This window comes from Drosophila grimshawi, unplaced genomic scaffold, assembly GCF_018153295.1.
Source record: "Drosophila grimshawi isolate 15287-2541.00 unplaced genomic scaffold, ASM1815329v1 contig_1369, whole genome shotgun sequence".
In the NCBI taxonomy this organism is placed as follows: domain Eukaryota; kingdom Metazoa; phylum Arthropoda; class Insecta; order Diptera; family Drosophilidae; genus Drosophila; species Drosophila grimshawi.
The window spans coordinates 5,966,993-5,982,016 of record NW_025062891.1 but is presented as its reverse complement, the minus strand read 5'-3'; the positions used below and the strand labels follow the sequence as shown (position 1 = coordinate 5,982,016).

The following is a 15,024-nucleotide window of genomic DNA, read 5'->3' as shown; positions in this document are numbered from 1 at the left end:
TGCCAAGGCAGAGTTGGCAATAAACAAGTTGACGCTACCAGAGTCGAGTTCAGCTCGAAATCAAATTGGAAACCGGTTGCATGGCTCGAGTGCGTGTGTGTGTGTTCTTTTGGGGCGGAGCTTGCTCAGGATTCAAACTGCTATGTTAAGTGAGAATGAGAGAGAGGGAGAGAGAGAGAGAGAGTAAGAGAGCGCACGCGCTAAATTACGGGTTGTTCCACAATCTGTCTGCAAGTCCTGTTTCTTGTGTTTGCAGCAGCACGCGTGCTGTGGCCCATTGTTGAGTGTGCGAGTGTGTGTGTGTGTGCGTGTGTGTGTATGTTGGTTGAAAGTGTCGATTTTGGAAGGCGACAACTTTTATTTGCCAGCTGCTTATTGTTCAGTTTGCTGCGGCATGCAACTAATACAACAGCACCTCTCCCTCTCCCCCTCTCTCTCTCTCTCTCTCTCTCTGTCTCTCTCTCTCCATCTGTATATGCAACAAATGATGAGTTCAGCTCGACCAAATCTGGTCGAAGATATTGGCCAAAGTCCAGCACAACAAAGTGCTCTGTGATCCCTACACCCACCTAAGTGGATTTTCTTAATATCCTGCTATTGTTACAAATTTGCAAACTGATTGCGCCGCAACGGCGCCAGAAGGAAATAAACTTAAATGCGAACAGTCGACAGGCAGTGGTTAGCTAGTTTTACTGACTGTTACTTAGCGTCTGTTTTTGGTATTTGGTTTTTATGAGCCTCAGATTTGAGTTCAATACAATTTTACTTAGTTCTTTGCTCAATACCTGTTGGCATGAGTTGCGGTTTTCAGTTTAGTTGAACGCAACTCAATTCCCTTCACTGGACTCATTTGCTCGTTTACGCTATCTTCCATTACACGTTAAATGAAAATGTCAGACAGACAAGGAGACAGGGGCACAAGGAGCCAAGCAGGCAACCTTTCAGTCAGGCGCTCATTCAGCCTGTTATCCTCTGCCTGTCAAGGGCTCCTTTTGCCAGCGATTCGATTTGTGCCAACTAATGAGCTCTTAATGCGAGTTTATTGATATGCCTAACGATCTAGCCAGATCCCATTGCCACGCGCTCAACAGCTGTACGAGTAAAGCAAACTAATTAAAAGTACGAAGCATGAGAGAGCACCACATAAGTAAGCAAATGAAAAGCAAATTAATTTAAAACACAAAACAAGCAAAAAGAAAAACTTGCGAGAAGCAATGCGAGTGTGGCGCAAAGTGGAATGACGCAAATCGGTTGCCGCACACACACACACACACACACACACTCACATTTATATATATGAGTGTGTGTGTGTGTGTGTGTGTGTGCGGCAACCGCCTTGCGTCATTTTCATTTGCGCCACATCCGCATCGCTTCTCGCCAGTTTTTCTTTTTGCTTGTTTTGTGTTTTAAATTAATTTGCTTTTAATTTGCTTTATTATGTGGCAATTTCTCCTGCTTCGTACTTTTAATTAGTTTGCTTTTATCGTTAAGCTGTTAAGCGCCTGGCACCAGGAACCTACTCAACCTTCTGCCACATCTACTTATTTGCTCTACTAGCCAAGTTCTGACTGTTGTTTAAGTTAAGGGCCATAGCGTATACGAATCTTTGGCTGCTGTACAACAATAATTGAATAATAATATTTGAATGCATAATTATTAATCTGCACATATATATATATATATATATATATATTTAGATATATGTGTATGTGTGTATATACCCTGTTGATTTAGGTTTTATTTCAGATATGATCTAAGGCTGTTTTGTAATGGGGCATTGACAAGCAGCCGGCTTGACGGGGATTTTTTATATATTTCTTTTTTTGTTGTAGATTGCACTTAGCTTATCGCTGCCAATATATCAAATCGGGCTGCGCATGCGTAAAGCCGAACCAGTTTTTGAGTATAGGTGGCTTTTTGTCTCGCTCACACCACCATGCGCTCTTGCTCACTCGCTCAGTTGTACAGTTTCGCTCTTTGGCAGAGGCGTGGCTTAAACTAGTCGCTGGTACAGCTGCAGAGAGTCACACAGATGGAGAGTGTGAGAGACAGAGAGTGAGAGAGAGAGAGAGAGAGCGCTTCGGCGCATTCAATCACTATCACACACACACGCACACAGAGTACGCCTTGTGGTAGACCATTGAAAAAGTGATGAAAATAACTCTCTGTCACTTTATTGGCGCTTAACGAGTTTGAGTTGATGAAAAATTTAATTTATGATGCTGCTCACACCACAAAGACTGAGAGAGTCCAGGCAGAGAAGAGTGGTTTGGGTTTGCGATGCTGTGTGACATAATGGGGGGTAAGTTCAACCACAGCGAGCCCAACTGCAGACGCAATTCGAAAAGCTGGCGCTGAAAAAAGGCTGAGGAATTAATGAACTCGTAACTGTCGCTTTGCAAATTGGGCCGGCTCTGACACGTGTGTGTTAGTGTGTGTGTGTGTGTGTGTGTGTGTGTGTGTGTGCCTCGCCATTTTATGCTCACACATGCACGTTCACACATAGAGAGATAGCTTGAGCAAGGGAGAGGAACACACATAGACAGAGAGAGAGAGAAAGAGAAAGAGTGAGAGAAAATTAGAGGGAGAGAGAGAGAGAGGAATACAGGGAGCAACGGCAGCGGCAGCCGTCGACAGACGTCAAGCTTTGATGATTTAATTTTCTGGTCTTCTAATTTAATTTTATTATAGAAATACAGATGTGTGTGCGAGCGAGAAAGGAGAGCGACATAGACAAAGCGTAAAGAGAGAGAGAGAGAGAAAGAGGTAGAGAAAGAGAGAGGGAGAGGGAGAGGGAGAGCGTAGGGTAAACTGATGGGCAAGTGGATGTATGTATGTGTCTGTCACACACACACACACACACACACATGCATGCATGCAAATTCGTTAATGGAAAATGGTGGCGTTTAATTGAAAAAGGAAGTGCGCCAAGGGCATGAGGACATGCCAGGACCAAATGCAGAGCAACAGCTCAGAGCAGCGAGCAGAGCAGCACAGTTTTATTCTGTTCCGTTTAATTTTTTATTTATGAAATTAATTTCCAGGGCATAGTTTGCTGTGGATATTTGTTTGTGTCTCTTCAAGTGCGGTTACTTTCGCAATAACAATTTGCAATTACAGTTATTTGTTTGCATTTATATTTATTTAATGGACGGACGGCAGTGCATGCGAACTTCCATTTCATTTTTATTACATAAATATTTATGTTCGTTTTTTATATTTTATTTTTGGCCGACTGCATACGCAAAGTTAATTGCATTAAAAATCCGCAGATAATTACAAAATGGCGTTAATTAATCGTCAGCTGCCATATTGATTTTACTGCAACAATATTTAATGATTCACAATTCACAATTACCAATCAAAAAATAGCAAATTAAGTGCAAGCTGCGATTTTTGATGCTTCTCTTTGGACCTGGCACTCTACCTTAATAAAAACCAATTAAAATTCATTAGCACACACATACAATCGCACAATCGCACAATAGCACAATCACACAATCACACACTAATGCCATCATGCGCTCGTTTTCTCAATTATTCATTCAATTTTCGTGCCACAAAAGCCGCATCCAGCTTCTCTTCTATATGTATATATTCATGCAGCTAAATGAAAACGGCAACACTTAAATGCAATTTACCTCAATTTTAGCAACCACTACACACAGCTTCGTCCTCCTACCAATTCCAATTCCCATTCCCAACCCCACTGTTAACCCCATCCCCATCTCTACATCATCATCATCATCATCATCGTCCTTATTCAGTTGAGGCAGCAGCAGCAGCATCGCGTCTTACGTCTCCTTCTGTTCGTCTGCTTCTCAGACCCATTTAAAGCATCTTAACGTCTTTTCATGGCACTTACATCGTCATTCTATTCGTCTAATTTCATTTTCTTGCCATTTTCTTCATGGCACACTTGTGCGCCATCGAAGGCTAGTGCTGGCAGTGGGTCTGTGGCCAACATGCTGATAGAAGCTGCCTTTGCAAGCTACTGTGGCTGGCTGCCTTGCACAAGATTTGGCAGCTCATGCGTTTTTCTAATTACATTCAATTAGAATGTTGATTGATATGTTTGTCTAGCAGCGACTTTTAGGATTCAGGCAAGATTCTGGCACTACTAGCAGCACCTCATTTGCATTGTCTTTGACTTATTCTAAAATAATTGAAAATATTACCGCTTGACATTAGTTTATACTGACTGCTGGGGTTGAGCTACTAAAAGTGCTCTTAAATAAAATATATCGTTAATAATAGTTAAGTTAAATGCGGACAAATATATGTAATATAAGTTAATAAATTTGCATTTATTTATTTATGTATTTTGCAAAAGCGATGCTAAATATTAAAACATTTTATTTCTAAACATAATAAATAGTAGCGAAACAAGGATTTAATTGAATATTCTTCGTATTTAACTATATACAAAATATTCTATATGACAACAAAATGTTAATGCTCATTTGCAATTTCCTGAAGCTTGTTTATTGATTAGAACCACTTTATTATATATTATGCAAATTATTATTTAGTTTTCACATACAAAATGCACTTACATGCAACAATGCACAAATAATATTAATTATTGCTATTATTTGCCAACAGTTTCATTAATTTCCTCGCAAATTAAAAACATTTTTATTTTAATTAAACATTTTGCGGGCTCCACAGACAAATTTGCATATCATTTCGCAAATTCGCTTCAAAATATTAGAATATTTGCATTAATTAATTGAATTATGCTTTTTAATTGCAATTTCTCAAATTTTCTATGGACTTTTCAAACGAATTTTTGCCATTTTGCTGCAATGAATACTTAGCTAAAATAATACAAATGTGGGCAATGAATGGAATCGATGCCGCAGTGCTAAAAACGCGACCAAAAATTAAGTTTTATTTGTGAATATGCAATTCAATTAAGTTGCCAAAACAGCCAAATTGTATTGGCTGCACTACAATAACAAAAACAACAACCGAAAGTTGTTTGAGTAATTGCATTAGCTTTGATTTACAGCAAATGCAATCGAAATTGCAGACTACAATCGATTGTTCCTGATTATTCAATCCAACAAACTTACCATTTGTATATAAACTAAAGCATCAAATCCATGCACATTGTATATTCGCATATTTGTGCAAATATCACACAGCCTATGCAGAGTAATTACTGCTCTTATATAGACGGAATCCTGCTCATGTACACATCAATAGCAACGACAGGACCAACTGATAATTAACAGGACACACAGTCATTATAACAGTTGTGTGTGAGAGAGAGCAGGAGCAAGAGCAATGGACGAGGGTGCGTCACAACAGGGGGCCCAATCCTAGGACCCAACACCACAAAAAACATCGAACAGAACCAATACTAATACCAATCCCAATAGCAATCGCATTCCCAATTCCGGGCTGGGCAACATGTCCGCAACAGTTTCCGCTGCACTAACGAAATTATAGACGCAGACACACATACACATACATACACACACATACATACATACATACATACATACATATACACATTCTAACACATGGACGACTGAGCGCAGAGCCATATCCTGCGGCGCTGCTGCCTAAAAGGACCAAATAGCTGGTCGACAACAGGCAACAGCAGCACCACCACCAAAACAAGCGCTGCTTAATGCTCTTTGAACGTCTAATTAGTGGATTACAATAACGCAAACTGCGATAGTCTGATGAAATTGTGCGGAAGATTTGCTCTTGCCTGAACCAGGCTAGTTATCTGGTTAGTTATCTGTGAGCTGGTGAGGTGGGCATCGAGGCACCACAAAATCTAATTACAAAAAAATTAAGTAAACCTATTTTACATGACGTCATTAATTTCATTCTACTTGAAATCAAACCATTTCAATTAAGTAATTGTCATAAGGTAATTTGAGAAATTTGTATTAAATATATATTTTTTAATGTAGACTAAAAACGATTCATCATTGTGAAAATGGTTTTATTTGATAAAAATGTAAAATTAAATTTAAAATAATGTCACAAGTTAAGCAAAATTAAATAATAGAAATTAAATTTACAAATTCAAATTTAAGAAAGAATTCTAAATAAAATAAATAAAACTTACTTCTTGCTTTTATTTAGAATTTCTTAAATTATGAAAGACAACGCTTATATTTTTAGCACAAATTAATATTACAACGACGTGTATTTATTCACTATGAGGAATTACAGCAGGAGTGATGTTTTAGTATTAAAGAATTGTAGACAACTATTAATATTACAGTGTATTTATTCATTTATTAAGAATTTTGTTAATAAAATAAATAAATATAGATGTTTGGCTTCAAGTTTTTAAGTAGACCTTTTCACTAGTAATTGAATAGGACAGTTCGATCATCCAGCGGCTGGACGGGTCGCGAATTGCGCCCAATTCGAGCACCGTTGTGACTGCGCAGCTTGCGGAATTCGTGCAATTGACGCTCGCTGATGGCCAGGGGCAGCGGGTAGATGAACCACTCGGCGCCACGGTGGCATGGTGGCTCTGTCAGCGAGCCATGGTAGCTGTAGAACGCCGTATGGAAAGCTGGCATCAGATAGTTGAGGGGAAATGGGGGAATTTCAACGCATTTGCCTGCCTCCTGCACAGCTACCAAATGCTGGATGAGAACATCTAGAAAAGGGTTCTCTGTGGACACGGCGTACATGTACGAGACCATGAGCAGGCTACAGCTGGAGGTCTGCTCCCTGTTGACTGCATCCTTGTGCATGCACTGCACCTCCATCGGAAAGTGCTCGTTATCCAGCGTGTGCTCGGATCCTGTACCACTGTACCAGCTCCAGCGAAAGCAGATCTCGTGGAAACTGAAGCTGCCCAGCAAGTCGGCACCATCGATGTAGGGCGTCTCACCCTGGAAAGCGGCGTGCAGCAGCAGTGTGTGTCCATTGTTCTCCAGGCGAATGCCAACAGGGAGCTCCTCATAACCTATCCACATCAGTGGATTGTTCAAGCAGAACTGCTCCGCGCATTCCCCATCAATGTTAATGGGACTCTGATTGTTCGCGGCCGTCTGCCAGGTGTGTGGTCCACGCCTGACACTATAATCAAAGCTTGTCGGAACGGGCGCAGCGTTTTCTTGACATATCTGCTCGCAGCCCAGCAGACATTCAAGTAGCTGAATACCCATTCGAAGATTGTAGATCAAAATAATGGCCCAAATTATGGCCACTATCAGAATGTACCAGTTGATATTCTCCACTTGGTTATAGTAATAACTAAAATAGGTGTACATTCTGTTAGATATTAATACAGATCCTAAAAACTTTTGAAGGATCCAATTCGTAATAATTGTTTTATGTGACTGACATTAATTTCGATGAAGAATAATACGATTACACTCTTAAAAAAATGTCAAAAAAGAAAATGGAAATGCATATTTAAATAGCCATGTTACAAAATCTAATCTAATCTAAATCTTATTGTTTTATAGATATATAAAACTAACTTAAATTATAAATTTAAGCCGATGTTATAATATATATATATAATTATATACGAAATGTATCTTTGAGAACTTATTAAACTGCCTGCGTATATATGTGGACAAGAGATTTTAATTAAACGCATTGAAAAGTTAATTATTTTGAAATACAAATTTTCAATTTATTTTCATTTGCATTTTTGTCTGTAGTCTGTTGTTGTTGCTGCTTTGGCCGTTATTGTTGTTGTATATTTAGCATAAATTAATTACTCAGTGTTGCTGGTGGAACAACTCTTCAGCGACGGAAATTACTTGCACAAATATCCTGTGCGCTTCTGCTGTTGCTGCTGCTGTTGCATTTTTGGGTCACAAGGATATTAATTACTTTTGTATACATAATGCGAAATGAGCATTAAAAGCGGAAATTATTTTCAGCGCCTTCAACTTGTATTATCACTGCGAGTATTTCGTTCATTTTGCATTTTAATTATCCCGCCAAATGACAAAACATAGTTTCGGTCCGCCGAAATTCGACACTTTGCGACCATCTCTGATTAGCATAAAGTTATGAAAAGCAATCAAAGTAACGGAAAACGCCCACACACCCACACACCCATACACCCATACACCCAAAAAGCCTGCAACGCCTCCTTCACCAAAAATTCGCTCGAATTACGGGCTGCATTTAAACGCAGCCTCGAAGCATTTTTGTTCTGATGGAGATTTGAGTTTCTTTCGCCCGTCCAAAACTCACACACTCCCCCTCCTTTTCTCTATTTCTCTCTATCCCTCTCTAGCGCTCCCTCTGTGCTGGACTGCTGAGAGTGATTCAATTATGACATTTTTATCAAATTGTTGCCATGATTTGATGCCATTCGACTTTTGCACTTGCTGGGCGTTGACATCTGCCAAATGTTACAAATGTTTCACGTTGACTTCTTTTTTGTGCGGTTGTTGTTGATGTTGCCGCGGGCGTTTTGTTGCTTGCAACATGCACGCAAATTGCGGGGTAAGCATGTGGCATAAACGAAACACTAACGTTGTTATATTAAAACCCTGTATGTATGCTCGGGGGTGCCAATAACAATAATAACTTTGTATAATATGAGCATAGCCCGAGGCAGTTGTTCAGATTTTTCATCAACAACTTCGCTCGTTTAGGGTTAATTGAGTTGCAGTTCGCTTATAGATCTTGCGATAAAACAGAGTTTGAAATATCAAATATGTATCAAATCACTTTAATTAAATGAAGAAATATCTCGTGTTTTTTATAAACTGACAAACTTATTTCGATTTGTGTGCTCAGTCAGTTTCAAACTAAAATAAATACATTTTTTTAAATTTTCAATTTGCGAAACTGCGTTGTTTGATTGAAGATGATCAATATGCAAGCAAACGAAGAAGAAGCAGACGAGGATAATTTATCGATAATGCGACTATCGAATGCCGAAGCAATAAACGACTTGAATTGTATTTGCGAAAGGCTTCAACTTCTGCAGGCATTAACTTCACACCGGCGAACAAACTTGGCTAACGAGCAGGAGCTGAGAAAAGAGCGGGAGTCCAATAAAATATTAGCAAGCAAATTGGCTGAAGCGCTATGTCAGGTACCAGTGACAGTATCAAAATTTAATATAGCCAGTCAAACTGATCAATGCAGTGAAGTCAGCAAAAGACCCCATGGTATAATTAATTTAAATGGAAAAACATTTGGGAATCGACGTCATGAGCTGCTCAAACTGTGCAAAACTATAATGAAACCCTATGGCATACCCATGTATGAGTTTTCCTTGTCCTGGAGTGATGGACACGCGTTCTGCGCCTTAATTCACTCATTCCGACCAGATCTGATTGATGAAAAGTATCTGAAATGGGAGAATCCCGAAGAGACTCTGTCATATGTCAACGGTGTTGCAAACTCAATAGGAGCTGAATTTGATGGCAACTTTGTAAAACTAATGCATCGCACTCGTCCCGACTTTGTGAAAACGTATTTCTTTGTCTTCAAATTGTATACCTGCTTAAATGGCGGGAATAAAAATTTAATTTCAAGCATCGAAGTGACTAAATAAACATATATATATTGGTGTATTATATATATGCAAAGGATAACATCAGTCTTATTTGTTTTGAGTGCTGGTTAATATACTGGCAAGTCACTTAACTGCAGCTCAGCTCAATTCAAACAAATTGACGCCTCACAAACATGCGAAAGAAATTTCCGTTTCCGCTTGAAAACTTCGTTAAACTGACGCGAATTCAATTGAATGCGCTCTTCAGCAAGCTGTAAAAGAAAAGAGGAGACAAAAAAAAACAAAAACAAAAACAAAACCAAGCAGAAAGTGCTGCAATCGTCAAATGAAGCCAGGTGTGAAGTGGGCTGAGTTGAGACGGACTTTCCAGTTTGCTTTACAGATGATAGGGATTCGCCTGATGGCAGTGCTCGCTAACCAAATTTGTCTCAGTGATAGGGAGAATTCGATTTTCGATTATTAAGTAAGTATGTATATCCCTTAAATCACTTAAACGCATTTACTGATTAGACCAATGAGGCGACTGTCCTCTCACACAGCGAGTCCCGCGCTGCGGGAGCTCTTCCGTCAGGCGTAAAGTTTCACACATTATTCGTATGCGAGCAGCAGCAGCAGACAATTAGAAGGCTCTGATAACATTGTTCTTATTTCTGTAAGTCTTTACTGCGCCACAGCTGATAATGTTAATATGCGCCGCAGGACATCAAACACCAAATAGACTCGCAACAACTAAATTTTGTTCTTGGCCAATCCGCTTATCTCGTTGCGGCCATTGAAATATCTGTGTAATGGTATGTATGTGTTTGTGTGTGTGTGGAATACACACATAAATATGTATATGTATAATACAACAGCAGGATTAATGCTTTACAAGCCGAGTGCGATTGTTAAATGAACAGCGAGGATGCGTCAAGGATGTGTCTGCCTACCTGACCGACTGTCTCTCTGTCTGACTGTCACTCAGTTTATCCGTATGTTTGTCAATTCTTTAACCACAACAAAAACCACATTTGCTCGCACTGCATCCGACTTCTGCTCGGCTGTCCTCTCGAGCGTGTGAGCAGCCACTCTATAATATACAGAATAACTCGGCTACTGTAGCTCCATTTGCCTCTCAGCTGCCTATGAATGTAATCGTGATCCTGATCGCAGCATGCGACCTTTGTGACGTCCTTTGTCCCTTGTGCGCGCTCTCCTTCATTAGCAGCTTAGGGGCGTTGACGTGTCGGTCCTGTTGTTGTTTACAATGTTTCTTGGCCTCATTTAGCGAAAGAGACGCTCGAAAGTGTGTATTTCCCTGTTGTTGTTTTCCTTGAACATCCCCGAACCATTAAGAAATAAGTATTCTATGGTATCATTGGCGGCCAAAGCTGAGACTGTTCGCAACAACAATGACGCCTACTTGAGGCCTACAAAAGAAAATGCATGCAGAGATTCTTGAATGTGGTGTAATTTACAAATACAAATAGAAAAATCTAATGAGGTTTGGCTGAATAAAACACTTTGTTACAAATAATGTTAATATATGCATGTACGAAATTTTGTAATTACTAAAACTAATTTTTAAAACTTTGTATTTAGTTTGCCTTATTAAACCTTTATATTTTTTATTGTTACTATTATTAAATATTTTCGATTATGATATGTCTTCATCGAACAGTGATTCTTTAAAACAGTTCTAAATTACTTCAGTAATTATCTTAACCTTTTGATATACAATAATAAGTAAACTGTCTACTACTTTATCATTTAAATAAGTTGCACAAGCACACCAAAATCAAATCACAATGACTAACACCTTGTGAACTAAAATGGTGTTTTTCTTTTGTTGGTTGGGAAGTTATCATTTTCTTTGCAGGTTGCCTTTTATGATAGCTTGTCCACGCACCAATGAAATATATTAGGTTTCTGCATTAGCTACATTTCCCTCACTCAAAAAATGTAAGATACTTTAGGGTGCACATAGACGACAGGAAATAAATGTAGCCTGGCAAAATCCTAGAAATTTTTCGAGCGGTAAACGAAAAAGAAACAAATAATAAGAGATGATAAAATGCTTAAAAATTTGTGGTTACAAGAAAGAAACAATTAAGATATTATACATATATTTTGTACTATTTTTAATTGATTTTTTCGTTTTGAATCCGCTCAGCTGCTATGTTAACAGAACATATTTCCCTAGCTAAGTTTCGCACCATTCGAACTATTTCGGTTAATATTCCTCCAGCAAAAGTTGGTCCTAACGATCCCTGCCATAAACAAGGTCCACATTTATCTGAGACTTACACCGAATGTAAGTTGTAACGTGGATTTCGGAAACATGACTTAATTCTTAAGTCAATGCACCAGACCGCAGACGATGGTAAGTAACTTGGCTAAATATTTATTTTGCTGACAACTTTTTATCCATAAAGAGCTTATTGTCTACAAATTGGTTTAAGTATTCGGAAAATTCCAATATAAGTTAATTAGTGAATGACACATATTAAATACGTTAAATATATTTTTTGAGTGTTTTTTTTTAGCATTCACACATATTGTACATCATTACGCAGTTGGCAAATGATGAATGAAAAAACTCGAGTGATTTACACGACATTTATTTGAATATCAGAAGACAGCCAACGAATTTCGCTTTTAAAATATAAGTATTTATATAACAGCTAGAACAGCTAAGAAGCCATACTTAAGAATAAATGAGGGCAAAACAGGCATTTGAGGAGCTTGTCAAAAAGACACAAAACCAAGTGGAAACTGAAGCTGAATCAGAGACAGAAACAAAGACAGAGATAGATATCGCAAAAGAGACAGATACTAAGCAAGAATAATGCCTTACATGAAACTGCACTAAGCACAACATTTTGGCTGCCTTCACTAGCAAATATTTTTGTTGTTGGCCTTTTTTATGCGTCAGGCTGCATAGCAAAGGAGACGCACAATGAGAACAGTACTAAGAGGGGTAGGGAATGGGTAGACATAGAAGCGGCAAACCTTCAGGTTGAGCAAGTCAAAGACCAGATTGAGTTGGAGGGGAAAGGGGCCTTTGGGTCTAGCGGAGTCACTAGACAAATTACCGATGAGCAGCGGCTGCAACTGAAGCCATCACTCAGTGCTGAGAAAGGGGAGCATGACTTGGGAAAAGATCCTCAAAGGGCCTGGCTCCCAAAAATGTGCAAAACAAAAAAAAAAAAAAACGTTTTGGGCATAGTAATGGGACAAAAAAATGGACGTCATTCATGTGGCCAAAATGAAGCATATGCCGTTGCTAATTAAGCAACGGCTTCTACCGAGAGGATACACAACAACACCAACAGCAACAGCAGCAAAACCAACAAATACAAATATAACAACAACAGCTAGGTACATGAGGCCAATTAAATGCTTAAGCTGAGTTTCTGGTGAACTTGTCATAAATTTTGACTGATTATGCGTATTCGTCTTTGTCGTGCACTGCCCCAAGGAGTCGGTGTCCCATTCCCACTCCCGCCCCTGTAGCTGCCCTTGCCTCTGGTTGTGTCCCTCTCTTTGACATCCTTTTTCGTGACAACTGAAGAAATTCTGCGGTTACTAAGGTCGTTGTTGGTGCTTGTTGTGTGCTTGCGATACTCCGCACCAGACTTCCCCACCTCACCTCAACCCAACACAACACTCCTCCTCTTTTTCAGAAAGTGTCCAACGCAATTCATCATTCAATTAAATTGACCGTAGAGCCGCATTTCAAAGTTACGAGTTCGTCGACATCTTTGGGAGCCTTGGCCAAAAGGCTTTGAGTGGAAGTTTTTAAAGTGCCCCACGCAAATCCTTTAATACATTTTGCCGCTGCCATCGATTATCCTTTCAATAAACGCAGAAAAAAAATAAAATAAAAAAATCAAGACAGAAAGAAAAACAACTCCAATCCGCGCATGCCAATCGCATTGACAATGGCGTAAATCTTGCGCTTGATTTATGCTCTGGCTTAAAAGCCAATTGCTGTGAACGGATGAAGGAAATAAGCGCTGACTGCTAACTGGACGTATTTGGGGGCTGCTGCTGCTGCTGTTGCTGCATCCTGCACGTATTCGAGCTCCCCTTTTTTGGATTTCAGTTGCGTGGCGGCTTAAGCGATTGTTTGACACAAAGTCAAAAATGCCGCGCACATGCTAAGTGCGAGAATTGCAAGCTGCCTGCTGCCCCTTATCATTCCCCAGAAAACAACTTGGAGCTTAGTATGCCAACCGACACTTTCATGTGCAACTCAGACTCAGTGACTTTTTGGCAGTGTCAACAGCCAATATCCTGTCGGCATTTGGCAAAGTGATTTATGACATGTCCATGCATAGCTTGCAAAATGTAGAAGGACCCAAAATAAAAAAGGCAATCATTAAGGGCACAAATGAAGCGCTTCCAGTGACTTCTAATTTAGTTATGTTTGCTTGGATGACAAGTCCAATGCAAATATTGTGAAATTCAACTAGTTGTTCGAATATATTTACTTACCACATATTCTTTACGAGCGGTGTAGTCTTCCGTACATTCACATATATATAAGTATATCAAATGCGCAACAGCTCGAACGGCTTTGATTAATTAGCACGCCTCAACATTTTTGATAACAAAATTTAAGCAAAAAAAAAAGAAAAGAAAACAAGAAAAATGAAGCTCTAATAAACGAGCCCAACATCGAATTAAGATGTGTTCACGATTATTTGCTTATTTATTTTGTATACACTACTCAAAATAGAAGTGGCTTATTAACTTGGATGCTTAAGATGTGAAAATATAAATATACAAATAATTAAAATAAACTGAAGCAATCAACTATTAATTAGTTCGTAATTGCAAACTTTTCATTAAATATTTTACTGTTTTTATTTTTCATATTAGGTTACCTTTTGTGGGATTTATAGAATTTCAACAAGGCACAACAGGAATGTTGCTCCTGTAAAAATTCGCAAAGAAATAATTTTAATATAAAATAAGATAGTTTAAGATAAAAGATAATCCAAAATATCAATTCTAATTGAATATTTATCTCCAAAAACCGTTTATGTTGAGTAATTATGTTTAAAAAGATACGCTCAGATATAGAACTTTGTGAAATCCAAATTTAATGAATTTAATACTATTATCAGATTGACTTTCTCCCATCAACTATGAATGGCTTGCATTCTTAATTAAGTTATTAAAACAATCATTAAAATATTATAAGTTCTAAGAACTTGAAAAGTGCTGGAACCCTAAGCAATATTCCATATATTAAAATGTCTTTAAAATGATTATGGAATTTTAAGTGGATACAAAAATAATTGTTTCCACCTTTCAAGATAATGTATATTGCTGTACAACTGGAAAATGTGTACATGTGAGGTTTTAGAAGCTTGTCATTTGAGATTTGTTTGCGTATCGATGCAATGCTGCTACCTGCTAAATCTTAGAAATGTCTGTGATATTTTACAGATCTAAATGTGTTTCACTGTATCAGTTGGGTAGACTTCTGGCTGGCAGCAGCACAGACGCCTCAACAGACATCAATTTATTTCTTTGTATAGCTCTGATATTTCTCT

General features: G+C 38.6%; 1 protein-coding gene across 1 annotated transcript; it reads right to left on the bottom strand.

The window, feature by feature from the left end:
* Window positions 1–6,286: 6,286 nt before the first annotated feature.
* Window positions 6,287–7,256, bottom strand: LOC6560671 (putative carbonic anhydrase 3). Its single transcript, XM_001987558.2, has one exon. The coding sequence runs from the start codon at window positions 7,254–7,256 to the stop codon at window positions 6,336–6,338; it is 921 nt and encodes a 306-aa protein (XP_001987594.1). The 3' UTR covers window positions 6,287–6,335.
* Window positions 7,257–15,024: the final 7,768 nt, after the last annotated feature.